The sequence below is a fragment of the Marmota monax genome, unplaced genomic scaffold (genome assembly GCF_021218885.2).
Source record: "Marmota monax isolate L192 unplaced genomic scaffold, Marmota_monax_Labrador192_F-V1.1 WCK01_AAM20220418_F8-fsc00258, whole genome shotgun sequence".
Lineage (NCBI taxonomy): Eukaryota > Metazoa > Chordata > Mammalia > Rodentia > Sciuridae > Marmota > Marmota monax.
In genome coordinates this window covers 532,136-549,741 of record NW_026692172.1, presented here as the reverse complement: position 1 = coordinate 549,741, position 17,606 = coordinate 532,136, and the positions used below count along the sequence as shown (strand labels likewise).

At 36.3% G+C, this 17,606-nt stretch overlaps 2 protein-coding genes across 2 annotated transcripts; both read right to left on the bottom strand.

The window, feature by feature from the left end:
* Window positions 1-9,045: 9,045 nt before the first annotated feature.
* On the bottom strand, window positions 9,046-10,477 carry LOC124077193 (protein NipSnap homolog 3A-like). The gene is made up of 2 exons (XM_058572374.1): window positions 9,758-10,477; window positions 9,046-9,084 (listed from the first exon to the last, which is right to left on the bottom strand). The coding sequence occupies exons 1-2, from the start codon at window positions 10,463-10,465 to the stop codon at window positions 9,046-9,048; spliced, it is 747 nt and encodes a 248-aa protein (XP_058428357.1). The 5' UTR covers window positions 10,466-10,477.
* Window positions 10,478-10,502: 25 nt separating this feature from the next.
* Window positions 10,503-13,030, bottom strand: LOC124077295 (protein zwilch homolog). The gene has a single exon (XM_046421534.2). It carries the CDS (start codon window positions 11,433-11,435, stop codon window positions 10,506-10,508), a length of 930 nt encoding a protein of 309 aa, XP_046277490.1. The 5' UTR covers window positions 11,436-13,030; the 3' UTR covers window positions 10,503-10,505.
* Between the last annotated feature and the right edge of the window lie 4,576 nt (window positions 13,031-17,606).

The following is a 17,606-nucleotide window of genomic DNA, read 5'->3' as shown; positions in this document are numbered from 1 at the left end:
CACTATTGTAGCATGTTTTTAAATGTTTTTTTTTCCTTTTATCTTCTTTTTATTCATTTATTTTAGTTATACATGATATTAGAATTCATTTTGACAAATTATAAAAGTATGCAATATAATTTGGTCTAATTCAGTCCCCTTCTCCTTTCCCTTCCCCTCATCCCTTCCCCTGTTCCCTTCCCTCTACTCTACTTATCTATTCCCTTCCCTCTACTCTACTTAGCTATTTACTTGTTTTTCTAAATTAGTGTTTTGTGGCTATACATGATGGTGAAATTCACTGTGGTATTTGACATGAGATAATATAGTGCCTCCTGCTTGGTTCTTGTTATTCAAAATGGCTTTGGCTATTCAGGGGTTTTAGTGATTATAAAATTTTAGGATATTTTTTCCTAGTACTATGAAAAAAAGTCATTGGTATTTTTATTAACTCTGTAGATTGTTTCAAGTACTATGTACATTTTAAGAATATTGATTCTTCCAAATGAAATTCTATCATTTGCAGCAACATGGATGAACTGGTGGACAATAAAGAAATAATCTGGGCACAGAAAAACAAGTGTTGCATGTTCTTTCTCATATGTGAAAGCTAAAATGAGTTAACCTGAAAGTAGACTAGTGATTACTAGAGATTAGGAAAGGGGTGAGAGGGTGGGAAAAGGGAGGTTGGTTTTGATCAGTGTATGCTGTATGTATATAAAAATGTTACATTGGAAACTATTAATTTGTACAATTAAAACACACCAATTAAAAATTGATTCTTCCAATCAATGAATAAGATTTCTTTTTCTCTGTGTGTGCATGTGTGTGTGTCCTTTTTGATTTCTTTCATCTATGTTTTATAATTTTCATTATACAGCTCTTTTACCTCTTTGGTTAACTTCATTCCTAGGTATATTATTTTCTTCAGAGCTATTATAAATAGAATTGCTTTCTTGATTTCTCTTTCAAATAATACACTATTGCATATAGCAGGGCTATTGATTTTGGGGATTGATGTTCTGTCCTGCAACTTTGCTGAATTTGTTTATTATCTCTAAAGTTTTTTGTTGGAGACTTCAATGTTTTCTATATATCATATCATGTCATCTGCAAACATAACAATTTGACTTCCTTTTTTTTACAAATATGGATACCCTTTATTTCTCTCTTTCTTCATTACTCTGGCGAGGACTTCCAGCACTATATTGAAAAAAAAAAAATTGGTGAAATCAGTCATCCTTGTCTTGTGCCAGATCTTATAGAGAAAAAAACTCAACTTTTCCATTCAGGATAATGTTAGCTATTGGTTTATATCTGGTTTTTATTGTGTTGAAATACATTCCTTCTCTACAATATTTTTTCAGTATTTTTATTATGAAACAATATTAAATTTTATTAAATGTATTTTCTTCATCTAATGATAAAATCACTTGTAGTTTTATCTTCATTCTTTTGATATAATGTCTCATGTTTATTTTTTGGTTGGTTGGTTGGTCCCAGGGATTGAACCCAGGGGTGCTTAACCACTGAGCCACATCCTCAGCCTTTTTCATTTTTTATTTTGGGACAGGGTCACACTAAGTTACCTAGGGCCTCACTAAATTGCTGAGGCTGGCCTTGAACTTGACATCCTCCTGCCTCAGCCTCCCAAGCTGATGGGATTACAGGCATGTGCCACCATGCTGGCTCTCATGTTTATTGATTTGTGTATCCCTAGATAAATTCTACTTGATCACAATGAATATTCTTTTAAAAGTACTGTTGGATTTGACTTGCTATTATTTTACCTCTGTATTCATGAAGGTGTTAGCCTGCAAGTTTCTTTATAAATTTATTTTCTTTTTCTTTCCTTTCTTCCCAGTACTGGGGAATGAAGCAAGGACCTACACATTCTAGGCACTCTACCACTGAGTTGTATCTCCAGTCCTGTAGTTTTCTTTTTTGTCTTGTGTCCTTGTCTGGTTTTGGTATCACAGTACTGCTGGCCTCATAGAAGAATCCCTCTACTTCATTTTTTTTCCTTTGGATAATTCAAGAAAAAAATGGTATCAGTTCTTCATTAAATATTTGGTAGAACTCAGCAATGAAGCCATCTAGTTCTGGAATTTTCTTTCATGGGAGTTATTTTTATTACTGATTTAATCTCATTACTTGTTATTGGTTTCTTTCTTTATGATGCAATCTTGGCAAAGTGTTATGTGCCTAGGAATTTGACCATTTTTTCTGGGTATCAAATTTGTTGGTTTAATGCTGTTCATTATAACCTCCACTGATATTTTTTTTTAATTTCTGAGGTATCAGTTGTAATGTCTACCTTGTCATCTCTGATTTTATTTATTTGAATCTTCTCTTTTTCTTAATCTACCTAAGGGTTTGTCCATTTTAATTATCTTATTGAATAACCAGTTATTCATTTTATTCATCTTTTGCAATATTGCATTACTGTTTGTGTCTAATTTATTTCTGCTCTGATATTTATTCTTTTTCCCTTCTACTGATTTTGGGTTTAGTTTCTTGCCCTCCTATTTCCTAGAGATGAAGTGAGGTGTTGTTTGAGATCTTTCTTTCTTTCTTTCTTTCTTTTTTTTTTTTTTTTTTTGGTACCAGGGATTGAACTCAGGGGCACTCAACCACTGAACCACATCCCCAGCCCTATTTTGTATTTTATTTAGAGACAGGGTCTCACTGAGTTGCTTAGCACCTCACCATTGCTGAGGCTGGCTTTGAACTGGTGATCCTCCTGTCTCAGCCTCCCAAGAAGGTGGAATTACAGGAATAAACCAACATACCCAGCTCTGCTTTTTCAATATAGGTGTTGATGATTGATACAAATTTTCTTCTTGGTATTTCTTTTTCTGTAATCCATAAGTTTTGAGTATGTTGTGTCCATTTTGATTTGTCTAAAGAATTTGTTTTTAATCTCCTTGTTGATTACTTCATTGATCCATTGGATGTTTAAAACTGAACTGTTTCATTTTCATGTATTTGTATGGTTTTCAATTTATCTTGTTATCGATTTCTAGATTTATTGCTCTGTAATTGAAAAAGATATTTTCTGTAATTTTACATTTTTAAAATTTCTTGAGACTTGTTTTATGGCCCATCATATGACCTCTGATGGAGAATGCTCCACATACTAATGAGAAGAATGTGTATTCTGCAATTGTTGGGTAGAATTTTCTTAAAGTTTCTGTTAGGTCCATTTGGTCTTAGGTGCAAGTTAACACTACAGTTTCTTTGTTGATTTTCTGTCAGGATGAACTATCCAATGTGGAAATTGGGTTGTTAATTTCTCCAACTTTTTTTGTATTGGAGTCTATATCCTCCTTTTAGTTCTATTAATATTTGCTTTATATATTTAGGTGCTCTAATTTTGGGTATATTTTCATTTGCATGTAATATGTATTTTTTTTTTCTTTTTATGGTACTGTGGATTGAACCCAGGGCATTGTGCATGCTAAGCAGGCACACTAACCTTTTTTATTTTGAGACAGGATCTCAAAGTTTTCCAGACTAGCCTCAAAATTGCAACCCTCCTACTCAGCCTCCCAAGTAGCTGAGATTCTGGGCATGCAGCACTATTCCCAGCCATTTGCATGTAATATCTTGTTACATCCCTTCAACTTTCAACCTATGCATATGTTTAGAGGTGAAGCAAGTTTCTTGTGAACAATATATTTTGAGGTGATATTGTTTTATCCATTCAGTTACTCTATGTCTTTTAATTTGGGGACTTTATCTATTTATATTCCAGATGATTAAAAATATATAAGGTCTAACTACAGCCATTTCATAACTTGTTTTCCAGTTTTATTTTAGTTTTTTTTCCTTTTTCCTCACTTTCTAACAGTCATCCTTTGTGATTAAATAATTTGTTCTATTAGAGTATTTTGATTCCTTGTTATTTTTTGTGTCTATTAAACATTTTTCTTTTGTGATTATTATAAGGCTTAAAAACAACTTTTGAATATAACAAGCTGTTTTGGAATAAGAGCAACTTAACATTTTATAAAGACTAGAAAAAAAGAAACAGAAAATGTGCTAATAAAGAATTTCATAGCAGAAAATTTACAGGCCAAAGGAGAGTGCCCATTCTTATTGACTTTTTGATGTTCCCTTTTATAACTTTCTCTATTGCCAATCTCTTAAAGTATTAATGTAGTTATTACTTCAATTATTTCATTTTTTAGTCTTCATATCAAAGATATGAATGATTTACACACTATGCTTACAATATTAAAGCATTCTGAATTTGTCTCTATACTTACTATTACTAGGAAGTTTTATATCTTCCCATGTTTTGTTCTTATTCATCATCTCTTTCAGTTTGATGTATTCCCTTTAGCATTTTTTTTTTTTTTTTGCAGGACAGGTCTGTTAGAGACATATTCTCTCAGCTTTTGTTTGCATGGGGATTTTTTTCCCTCCCATTTCTAAAAGAAAGTCGTACTTTGTACAGTAATCTTGGTTGGCAGACTTTTTTTCCTTTCAGTACTATGAAAATCTTATGGCACTCTCCCCTGACCTGTAAGGTTTCTGTTAAGTCTGCTGTTGGGCAAATTTAAATACATTTGTGAATTATCTATTTCTTTTCTCTTGCTTCCTTGAGAATGTTCTCCTTATCTATAACCTTTGAGAGCTTGATTATAATATGTCTTGGGTAGATCTGATTGATATAAATTTGAATGGTCACCTTTGGCCTTCCAGTACCTGAATATTTTTTATCTTTCTCCTGGTTTAGGAAGGTTTCCGTTATGATCTCTTTGAATAAACTTTCTATCCCTTAGGAATTTTCAAGTTCCTCTTGAGCCACAATAATCCAAATATTAGCTCTTTTACTAGTGTCCCAAAGCTCCCATAAGCTTAATTCATTCATCGTCATTCTTTTTCTCCTTCAACTGTGTATTTTCAAATGCCTGTCTTTAAGCTCATTAATTGTCTTCTGTTTGATATATCCTGCTGTTAATGCCTCTATCACTTTTAAATTTCACTTAATGTATTTTTCAGGTCAAGGGTTTCTGTTTTTTTATTACTTTTATTATTGCTTCCATTTGCAATTGGATTAAATTCTACAATCAAAAGATGTTAGAGAAGGGTGAATAGGAAAAAAAAGATCTAACTATATGCTGTCTACAAGTGATGCACTTTAAAATTAGTCACTTACATTGTTAAATTGGGTATTGTGTGGAGATATGAATATGTACCAATAAATCCTATAAATATATACAATTATAATACACCAATAAAAAATGTGGAAAAAAAACTAAATAAATAAATAAAATTTAGTCACTTATAGGGCTGGAGTGGCTCAGTGGTAGAGCACTTGCCTAGCATGTGTGAGGCACTGGGTTCAATCCTCAGCACTGCATATAAATAAATAAATAAAAATAAAGGTCCCCGACAACTTAAAAAAAATTTAGTCACTTATAGACTGAAAGTGAAAAAGACTGGAGAAAGGCATTCCATGTAAGACACAACCAAAAGACAGCAGGGGTGTATACTTGCCGCAGTCTGGCTGGGCACAATCAGGAGCCACTTGTCAAAAGAAACTAACTTTATTTTTAGAACCACACACGCCAAACAAAACAGCCTCTCAGGAAAAACCTTCAGAGCCTCAACTGCCACCACCGGCTTTCCACAAGCCTCTCTCTCCCACACAAGCTTCTTCTCCACCTCCCACAATCCTCCTGCTCTTGAGGCCGATTGGCTGGGTCACGTGGGCAGAGCCAAAAAAGTCCCCCAATGAGCAGCTCCGTGGTCTGAAAGGGCAGGGAAACAGCCCAATGAGCATCACCGCAGAGGAGCCAATCAGCTAGATGTTGCTGGGGCCGAGGAGCCAATCAGCTAGATGTTGCTGGGGCCGCTGTGAGCCAATCATCAGCCAGCAGCTGGAAGTTTGCTGGCAGCTGGAAGTTTGCTGGGGCCCCTTTGGCTGTGGCTCTCAACATATACTTGTATTAAACAAAAGAGACTTAAAACCTATAAAAGAGACAAATAAGATCATTATACAAAGATAAAATCATCAAGAAGATATAATACATAGAAATATATAGTACCCAATACTAGAGCACTTAAATATATAAAGAAAACATTGACAGATGAGGAGATATAAATGAACAACAATACAATAATAGCAGACATCAGTATCCACTTTAACAACGGAAGGAATTTTCACACAGAAGATCATTAAGGAAACAGCAGATTTGGGCTACATGATAGACCAAATGAACCATATATATATATATATATATATATATATATATATATATATATATATATATAACTTTATATCCAGCAAAAGCAGAATATAAATTCTTCTCCAGTGCTCACAAAACATTCTCCAGGACAGATCACATGTTAAGTCATAAGACAAAAATCTCAACAAATTTAAGATTGAATCATCCAAATATCTATTTTGAACACAATGAAATGGAACTAGAAATCAACAACAGAAGGAAAACTTGAAAATACGCAAATGTGTGGAAAGGAAACAATAGAATATGGAACAACTATTGAATCAAAAAAGCAATCAAAAGGGAAATTAGAAAATATCTTGACATAAATGAAAATAGAACATACCAAAACCTATGTGATACAGCAAAAGCAGTACAAAATAGAAAATTTATCATAATAAATGCTTACATTAAGAAAGAAGAAAGATATCATCTAAATTTAAAACTCAAAGAACTATGAAAAGAAAAACTAAACAAAGTTAGCAGAAGAGAACAAAATAACAAAGATTAGAGCAGAAACCAATTAAATAGAGAACAGCAAAAGAACAGGAAAAAATCGATAAATCTAGGACTTGGTTTTTTGAAAAGAAAGGAAATTGACAAACTCTCATTTATAATTATTTTTTCTTAAAAAAGATAACGCAAAGTAAAAAATGAAACAAGCATTAAAATTGATGCCATGGAAATAAAAAAGATCATTAAAAACTTCATATCTGTCTCTTTATTTTAGATCCCATATACATGTGAGATCACACAATATTTTTCTTTTGGGGTAGCAGAAAGTAGAAAAAGAAAGGTTACAGTTCATAAAGCAGCAGATATGTAAGTTGGACAAGGAATCTAATATACAATATAAGGACTACAGTTAATACAATCATACTATACTTAGGATTCCTTTTAAATAAATGGATTTAGCTATTCTTGTGACACAAACAAAAAACGGACAAACATGTGAGATGATGAATATGTTAATATGCTTCACTAAAGTGACTGCAAATGACTGCTTTACTATCTATACATATCTTATAACATCATGTTAAATATATTAAATGTACACAATAAATTTTATTTTTAAGATTTTTGGCTTAAATTAATGAGTTTTGTTTAAATTAATTATCTCTGGGTCTAACAAGTAAGAAGCTGGTAGTCATCATCCTGTTCTAACAAATAAGAAGTTGTACAAACTGAAAAATCAACAATTCTTCTTAGATCTGTCAGGGAGGTAGGGTCAAAGGGCAAGCCACTGCTCAAAATTGGAGACTGACAGGCAAATGTAGATAATCATGGCTTGCCAGAACAGAAATCCACAAACACAAATGTGCACAGATATCAATGCTGAGGTAGAAAAAACTTGAACTATAACTGATGATTACTTGAGACCAAGCATGTGCAAGTTTGAGAGTTTAAAAATGCCAGGAAATCATCAGGGATCTCCATATATTTGAGAATTTTATCCGAGATTCTCACTACGAATATTGAAGAAAAATCTCTCTGTGCTTCCAGCAGAGTAAGGGGGAAATTAATCACTTTTGAATACACCAGAGCATTCTGCCTTTCTTAACAATCATCTCTCAGGAGAAACTATTTAACCAGAGCCTAAACTGCTATGCTTTCATCAGAGCCTAAATGATCTGGGAGAAAGGAAATACCCAATTCAGCTTACTTTAGCCATCAATGTAAGGGAAAGCAAATAAACAATTCTAGCCACCTCTAACCTTCTACGAGGAAGAAATGTAGAAATGTCCAACTCTAGCCTACTATAGCCATACTGTCACACCAAAGAGAAGGGTAAAAACTGAGAAATGTGTGTGAAGTTCACAGTCCAAGGGAACTAAGAGGTTGAGACCTACTCATAGAACTATAAAATACTTACTTTCCCTCCACACCTTACCACTGCATGACTAGCAACCTATTTAAACAAGTTCTTTGGGCCTGGTGGGTTGTAGCTCAGGGATATAGTTGCTTGCCTAGCCTATGTGAGGCCCCCCAGTACAGCATAAATTAATTAAATAAATAAACAAACAAATTCCTTTTATTGGTACTAAAAGGCAAAAAACAGTTGAATATACAGAGCATCAGAACCAGACTCATGTATGGAATGGAATTTAAAACAACTCTGGTTAATATGCTAAGAAGTTTACTGGATCAAGTAGACAGTAGACAATATGTTAGAACAGATGGGAAAGATTAAAAATATATAGGTGAAAAATGCTAAAAAATTAAGAATACCTTTGATGGGCTCATTAGTGGACTGGACATGGCTAAGGAAAGAATTCATGAGGTTGAGCATATCTCAATAGAAACTGCCCAAACTGAAAAGCAAAGAGGAAAAACACTAGAAAAAAAATATTCAAGAACTGTGTAACAACTACAAACAGTGTAATATACATGTGAAAGGAATATTAGAAGAAGAAAGGAATAATAGCAATCTATGAAGCAATAATAACTGAGAATTTCCCTCAAATTAATGTTAGAAACTAGGGGTTGGGATTGTGGCTCAGCAGTAGAGTGCTTGTGTAATGTGTGTGATGCCCTGGGTTTGATCCTCAGCACCACACACAAATAAATAAAATAAAGGTATTGTGTCCACCTACAACTAAAAATATATTTAAAAAATTAATGTTAAACACTAAACCACAGTTCTGGGAAATTCAGAGATTTTGTATTTAATTATGTATGTGTTATATGTCTATGTGTGTGTATGCTTATAAATAAAGAAAATGAAAGACAGCGATGATACAAGGGAGGGGAGGGAAGAATTAGTATTTTTATTAAAAGGTACTCACACTACCTGTGAGATGTTATAGTGTTATTTAAACATGGACTTGGATTATGTGTAAATGTTTATAGCAAACTCCAAAACAACCACCTAAAAATTTTAAAAAACGAAAAAGAAATACAACTAATACAGCAAGTACTCAGTTAAAACTACAAGAGGCAGAAAAAGTGAAAGATAAAAAAAGAAAAAAGAGGGGCTATGGATATAGCTCAGTTGGTAGAGTGCTTGCCGTGCATGTATAAGGCTCTGAGTTCAATCCCCAGCACCACAAGGGAATTAGGGATCACCACCCTTCTTATCTTTTTTGTTTCCCTGCTTTCCTATGTACATATATAAATATACCACAGTGAATTTCACCTCTCTCTCTATATATATATCTATAATGCACTGATTTTAAAAAATCTATAAATAAAAATTCACTGAAAATTAAGCATCAAATAGAAAACACTAAAAAAGTAGCAGATATTAAGTTAACAGCAATAATCCTTAAATCTTAAATGTCAGTGATTTAAAGCACCAATTAAAAGAAAAATATTATCAAAAACAAGACCAAACTATCTAAATGTTGCGTATAAGAAGCCCACTTTTGGGGCTGGGGATGTGGCTCAAGCAGTAACACACTCGCCTGGCATGGGTTCGATCCTCAGCACCACGTAAAAATAAAATAAAAAGATGTTGTGTCCACTGAAAACTGAAAAATATTAAAAATATTCTCTCTCTCTCTCTCTCTCTCTCTCTCTCTTAAAAAAAAAAAGAAGCCCACTTTAATTGGCCCCAGTGCGCTCACCTTGTCTGCCTGGGATGTTGAGAGCCACAGCCGAAGGGGCCCCAGCAAACTTCCAGCTGCACGACTATCTGCACTCTCATTCCACCACAGAACATGAACTCTGTTGAGTGTTCCATATTCTGTGTGGAAAACACCAACTAGTCTTGTGTAGCCTCTATCAACATGGGCATTAATTGCCCTTTTAAATGCATCACCCCACAGAGCTGGGCCACCAGGTTTCATCTGAAAAGTAGCCAGCTCATAGACTCCCTCTTTTGGAGGCTTTTCTAATTTGCACCATGGCACCAGGTAAGTAATCTCACTCTCTTGCTTATCAATGAGAGCCAAATTTGGAATGAGGAATTGTTCTTGCCATTCCTTATCTTTAGCCAAGGCTTTCCGAACTGCAGTTCGATGAGCAAAATTATCATACTTCCAAATGTGAAACACTTTATTTATTCTGCCTCCAAATTCTACACTCCAATATCCAACCAATTCAGAGTGAGCTGTCCGAAGATGCACATTTTTCTTGAAGTTTTCTAGGAACTCATTCACCTTTGAGGGTTTAAGAGCATAGGTACGAAATTCATAGAACATTCCATCATTTTGTCTGGGGCCTGTAGCAAAAGATGAGCACACCACCTCATTAAAATAAAAGTGAGAATAATTCTCTTGGAAGAACTTAAGCACCATTAGCAGACACATCTTAGCCAATTAATGAAATCTTTTGTGTTTCAGTAGAAAACTATTTCAATGGTGAAAATGATGCAGGAATCAGAAGCATATTCTGCTGAGACACTAGGTAGTTGACACTTTCCCGAACAGCTGCCACGACCCTGGGATCCTCATGATACTGATGCCTCCCACTATGGAGCCATGGCTGTATATCACCACGTTGTAGACTCTGGATGATCAACATGAAACACTTCACCAAGTCTTGATATGAAACCACACTGCTGCTCAGTTTGCACCAAAGTTGTTCAGCAAAATCAAGATCACCCCGCACTGTGATAAGTACGGACCTATTAACTGCAGCAGTGTCATGATTCACTGTCTCTGCATCTTTTTTTGTAGGATCACCAAATCCATCCAGCTTATTTAAGTCATTCAGAAATTCCTGCACAAGTTCAATAGCAGATTTTGCTTCCAGGGGCTCAAGCCATTCAGTCACACCAGTCTTCAAACCATCAGCCAAAACAAGGACAAATTTCAGTTCTCTGTGAAGATGATTCAAACAACCTCTGGGCTCTCCTGATTCCACTTTAATATTCAGAACTGCAGTTGAAGAGAGTGGGGGAATTTGAAGAATCTCATCGACAGGACTCCAGGAAATATCCAAAGTGATTGTAGTTTGTGATGGGGTGACTATATCATCCAAAACAGTGGACTTAAAGAGCTCATACTGGGCAAAGCCTCTGGCTGTTACAGTAGACAAGTGATGTCTTTTCCTGTGTAAATTTTTTAGGTTTTCCAGACTTACAGAATAATTTTTATCAGCTTTACAACTAACCACATACAAGACAATTCCTGTAATACTGTCATTTGTTGTGATGAGCTCAGCTCCTAGCCAACAGGTACTTTCAGGATCTGAACTGTCATATCTTATCCAAAGGGGAGGAAGGGCAGTAACTGGCTGATTAATCTTCAAATGGGTCATATTAGGATTGTGAGCCATGGTGTAAAGTCCAATTAATTGCTGCAGTCTGGCTGGGCACAATAAGGAGCCACTTGTCAAAAGAAACTAACTTTATTTTTAGAACCACACACGCCAAACAAAACAGCCTCTCAGGAAAAACCCTCAGAGCCTCAACTGCCACCACCGGCTTTCCACAAGCCTCCCTCTCCCCACACAAGCTTCTCTCCACCCCCCACAATCCTCCTGCTCTTGAGGCCGATTGGCTGGGTCACGTGGGCGGAGCCAAAAAAGTCCCCCAATGAGCAGCTCCGTGGTCTGAAAGGGCAGGGAAACAGCCCAATGAGCATCACCACAGAGGAGCCAATCAGCTAGATGTTGCTGGGGCCGCTGTGAGCCAATCATCAGCCGGCAGCTGGAAGTTTGCTGGCAGCTGGAAGTTTGCTGGGGCCCCTTCGGCTGTGGCTCTCAACATCTCCCCCTCTCTGTTAAAACAACAAGCATGTGGCTTAGGGACCGTGCCTGCCTTAGGTTGTCCAATTGCAATTGGATCTTACCCGTCACTGACTACCGGTCCAGTATACAGCCACACCTGTGGAGAGGTCTTTGTACCAGCGGGGGGGTGAGGTTCTTTGCCTCACCTCTGTTGGCCCCCAAATTTTAGCTGGACGATCATGACAAGCAGAAGGGAGGAAGATACACCAAGCCAATTGACGGCTCCTTTTGGAAAAATTGTACCACCAATGACATCATCAGCAAAAATACCCCAACACTACCACAAGTCGCTGCACCAACAGATAGTTCACAATGCATACAGGTGAGCTCACAATGTGCCCAGGCAAGTTCTGCAAGCAGTTCAATGATGGCTATTGTAGAAGCTGTAGATTGGTTTTATCTTTGACTTCACCAGCACTGGGATGAAGATAGGAATTCTGGCAATAATGGCTAAAGAAAAAATTATGTAACATTCCAGAAGGCACTAAAAGAAAACAATTTTCTTAACAATTTACATTGTCTTTAAGAGAATTATTAAATATAATGAAAAGGAAAGGTGAAAGTAAACAAACAGATCTGTTAACCTTCTTTTTTGTTTACATATTAAAACAATCCTCAACAGTTGTTTACCCAATTTAAATTAAACCATATAAATCACGTGAAAAAAAAATATTTGGATCCATTTTATCATGAGCGCTCATCATATATGATATATGGACATACGTACATTCAAACATATAACACAAAACACAAGTGTGCACACATAATATAATACATACAACACATAACATTATAGTAAAGGCCTTATAACTTTTTACAGGTGAAATCTCCATTGCAATGTTTAAAAACTCTATAGTCAAAAAAAAAATAGAACTGATCAGCAAAACATTAACCTAGGTCTGTAAGAGCTCAAAAAACAAAAATAGAACTTCATGATACGGCAAAGGGCAATAATAAAATAGATATTGAAAAAAGCATCCTGGTTCTGTTGCAGATGTAAGAATAGCCAAACTGGAGTTTTGGATATCAGTTGTTATGGATTTGAGCCAAATCATCTTCTTTTTGGTCTGTAGAAATCGCTTTAGTTAATCTTTCTGGAATCCAAATCGGCTGCTGTTCTCCCTGTGGAAACACATAAACAGACCCCCGACTCCAGACAATCACTGGGTCAGGACCTTGGTTAATCTCTCTGGAATCCAAATCGGCTGCTGTTCTCCCTGTGGAAACACACAAACAGACCCCCGACTCCAGACAATTACTGGGTCAGGACCTTTCCATTGTCCTGTTAGAATATCCTTCCAAAGTACCTTGGGCTTATGTACATTTTTTGGACACATATGCCTTTCCGCAGCACTAAGTCCTGATGAATCCAAATTTAAAAAGTTTAGAGTAAAAAGGGTTATTTTAAGTTTATCTTTGGGGAATATATACCCCTTCCCAATTCCTTCTTTTTGCTTTAATAAGTACATTTTAATAGTTTGATGAGCTCTTTCAACTATGCCTTGTCCCTGTGGATTGTATGGGATTCCTGTTATATGAGTAATGCCAAATGTTGAGCAAAATTGTTTAAAAGAGGTAGAAGGATAACCAGGGGCATTATCTGTTTTTAACTGTGTTGGAACACCCACAGTGGCAAAATTTTGTAAGCAATGAGCTATAACATCTTTAGTTTTTTCTCCGGCATGAAGGGAGCCCATCAAAAATCCCGAAGAAGTATCAACTGTAACATGCAAATATTTTAATTTTCCAAATTCTGGCAAGTGTGTGACGTCCATCTGCCAAATATGGTTAGGTATCAATCCTCTAGGATTGACTCCAAGATTAACTTGTGGTAAAAAGGTCACACAATTTTGACATTGTTTTATTATTTGTCTAGCTTGTTCCTTAGTTATTTTAAAACGCTTTTGTAAAGTATTAGCATTGACATGGAACTTTTTATGAAAATTTATAGCTTCTTCTAGTGTAGAGAAAATATGTATGTCATGTGTAGTTTTATCTGCTAAATCATTGCCCAAACTAAGGGCTCCAGGCAATCCTGTATGTGCCCTGATATGTCCTATAAAGAATGGATCTTTTCTGTCCCAGATTAGACTTTGTATAGTGGAAAGCAAAGAGAAAACAGTAGAAGAAGGGGAAATCCTACCAGCATCTTCACGAGATACTATAGCATTAACTACATACTGACTATCAGAAAATAAATTAAATACAGAATCTTTAAACATCACAAAAGCTTGTAAAACTGCATTAAGCTCTACCTTTTGAGCTGATTGTTTGGGTACTAAAAATGTAAAAGTTTGATCAGGGGTAACTACTGCTGCTGTACCATTATTTGACCCATCAGTGAATATATTTGGAGCATTCATGATAGGTGTTTTTCTTGTCATTTTTGGAAAAATTACAGGATGCAATGACCAAAAAGACAATAAAGGATTAGATGGTAAGTGGTTATCAAATGAAACATTAGATTTGCACATGATTATTGCCCAAGTATTTAACTCATTAGCTAACTCATCAATTTGATTCATAGTATATGGAGTAATAATTTTATTGGGAGAAATTCCAAACACTCCCTTTGCTGCTTTTATTCCTTTGAGTATTAATTGTCCTACAGCCTCAGGATACCTAGTAAGAATAGTGTTAGGAGAATAAGATAAATGTATCCATAATAATGGACCTTCTTGCCAAAATACTCCTGTAGGAATATTTTTTGTTGGTAGTACAATAAATAATAAAGGCAAACTTATATCAATTCTATCCAAATGCATATTTTCCATATATGTTTCAATGATTTTTAATGCCTTTCTTGCTTCAGGCGTTAACATTCGGGGTGAATTTGGATCTGATGGACCTTTTAGGATATCAAATAAAGGTCCCAACTCTCCTGTTGGTATACCTAAATAAGGCCTTATCCAATTTATGTCTCCTAATAACTTTTGAAAGTCATTAAGTGATTTGAGTTGATCTACTCGTATTTGAATTTTTGGTGGACGGACCATGGTTGAGGATAATAGAACTCCTAAATAACTAATTGGAAAATTTAATTGTACTTTATCTATTGCTATCTCTAGATTATAATTTTTTAATAAGTTTGTAAGTGTGGCATAACATTCTAGCAATGTGTTTTTATCTTTGTGTGCTAATAATACATGATCCATATAGTGAAATATTTGTAGTTCAGGATTTTGATTTCTAAGTGGCTGGATTACTTTGTTAACATAAATTTGACACATAGTTGGGCTGTTAGCCATCCCTTGAGGGAGTACTTTCCATTCATATCTCTGATCAGGACCTTCATGATTCAGTGCAGGGATAGTAAATGCAAAACGTGGACTATCCTCAGGATGAATTGGAATTGAAAAAAAAACAATCTTTAATATCTATAACTAAAACATACCAGGTTTTTGGCAAAGCAGACAACTGAGGAATCCCTGATTGAGCAGGTCCCATAATAACCATCTCATTATTAATGGCTCTTAAATCTTGCAATAATCTCCATTTACCAGATTTCTTTTTGATGACAAAAATGGGAGTATTATGGGGAGATACAGAAGGTTGTATATGTCCTTCCGCTCATTGTTGTTTGACCAGGTCATGGGCTGCTTGTATCTTTTCTTTAGTCAGGGGCCACTGAGGAACCCATACTGGTCTTTCTGATTTCCAAGTAATTTTTATTGTCTCAGTGGCCCTTTCTGAAAATCCAACCCATGTCTTTCTGTTCCTTGATCTATTTGTATTGGTGCTGCTATACCTTGTTCTTGTTTTTCTAATCTTTTTCCTTTCCTAAAACCTTGTCTAGTCATAATAGTGGGTGCATTTTGGTTGATGTTATTTGTTAATGTCAAACCTAATTGATCTAGGACATCTCGTCCCCATAAATTTACGGGAAGATGATCCAATACATATGGCTGTATAGTTCCTTCACATCCTTCAGGATCCTTCCAATCTAATACCATTGCACTTCTATGGGGATTAGTCGCCACTCCTAGGCCTCGAAGCGTTTGAGTGGCTTGTTGTAATGGCCAATGTTTTGGCCATTCTTGACGAGAGATGATGCTAAGGTCTGCACCTGTATCCAGTAGCCCATTAAATTCATGTCCTTGAATATTTAGTTTTAGCATGGGGCGAGAATCTAAATTTAAAGAAAGCATAGCCCAATCTACACCTGTGGAGCCTAATCCCTTGGAACCTCTTTCTACAGTACGACTGGACAATTTATCATGTATGCTGGGTGTTATTAGTAACTGTGCTATTCTATCTCCTGGTGAAATTACTGATATACCCTTTGGAGAACTGGCTATAATTTTTATTTCACCTTCATAATTGGGATCAATTACCCCAGGACTTATCATAAGTCCTTTTAGAGTAGAAGAGCTGCGTCCCAATAATAAGCCTACTGTTCCTTTGGGAAGAGGTCCTTTCACCCCTGTGGGAATGATTTGAACTCCCATCTCTGGAGTTAGTACTGCTCTGGCGGAGGCGCAGATGTCCAACCCTGCGCTCCCTCTGGTTTGTCTGATGAGGGATCTGATGGACAATGTGTCCTGGGCACTACCCTGATGGGGTTGCTGGGTTCTTCCAGTGCTCCGGATATTTGTGGTTTTGGGCCCCGGAGCATTGGGCCCCCCTGTCCATTTTTTGGCAATGGAGCCCGATGCCTTTCTCCACGATATCGTGGATAAACACCTGGTCCTTGTTCGTTTTTTGATAATGGAGTACCCTCTATGGTGGTTTGAGAACGGCATTCATTAGCCCAATGTCTCCCTCTACGGCATCGTGGGCAAATACCTGGTATTCTACTCCTTTGATACCTAGTTTTGTTAAACCCTCCTCCAATGGGGCAATTCCTTTTAAAATGTCCTGTTTGTTCACAATTGTAGCATGTTCTTGGCCTGGCATCTAAAGCCTGTTTTACTGCAGCTGCCACAATTTGCCCTTGTTCATTAATGTCTCTGGCATCTAAAGCCTGTTTTACTGCAGCTGCCACGACTTGCTCTTGTTCATTAATGTCTCTACATAATTTAATATATGTGTTTAAATCTTCATGTTTCCATGGTCTAATGATATCTCTGCACCAACGATTCGCTTGCTCATAAGCCAGGTGTTTTAGTAATGGCATTGCTTGTTCTGTATTCCCAAAAACTCTGGTAGCTGTTTGAATAAGCCTATCTACAAATTCAGCATAAGGTTCATTAGCTCCTTGTATTACCTTAGATAATTGACCTTGTAAACCTCCATGTCCTTGTAAAGTCTTCCATGCCTTAATTGCATCTGCAGCAATTTGTGCGTATACGCCAGGATCATATGCAATTTGTTGCTGCTGATCCTCATAAGGTCCCTTTCCTAACAACATATCTAGATTTCTCTGAGGATAACCAGCTGCTGCATTTCGCCTAGCCGTCTCCTTGCAAAATTCCTCATTGGCAACCTTCCATAACAGGTATTGTCCTCCATTTAGCACAGCTTTACACATATTAGCCCAATCTGCTAGCGTCATGTTCAAGTTGTTTATGGATTCGACCATGCTTACAGTGAAGGGTGCTTGAGGACCATAGGTTGTTACAGCCTCTTTTAGCTGCTTCACTGTTTTGAAATTTAAAACTTGGTAAAATCGCTGCCCTCCTGCCTCAAATACAGGGCATGTTAATATTTGAGATCTTGTCTCAGGATCCCAACTATCAACTGCGGGGGTTGGGGACCTCCCAGCATATGGAGGTGGCC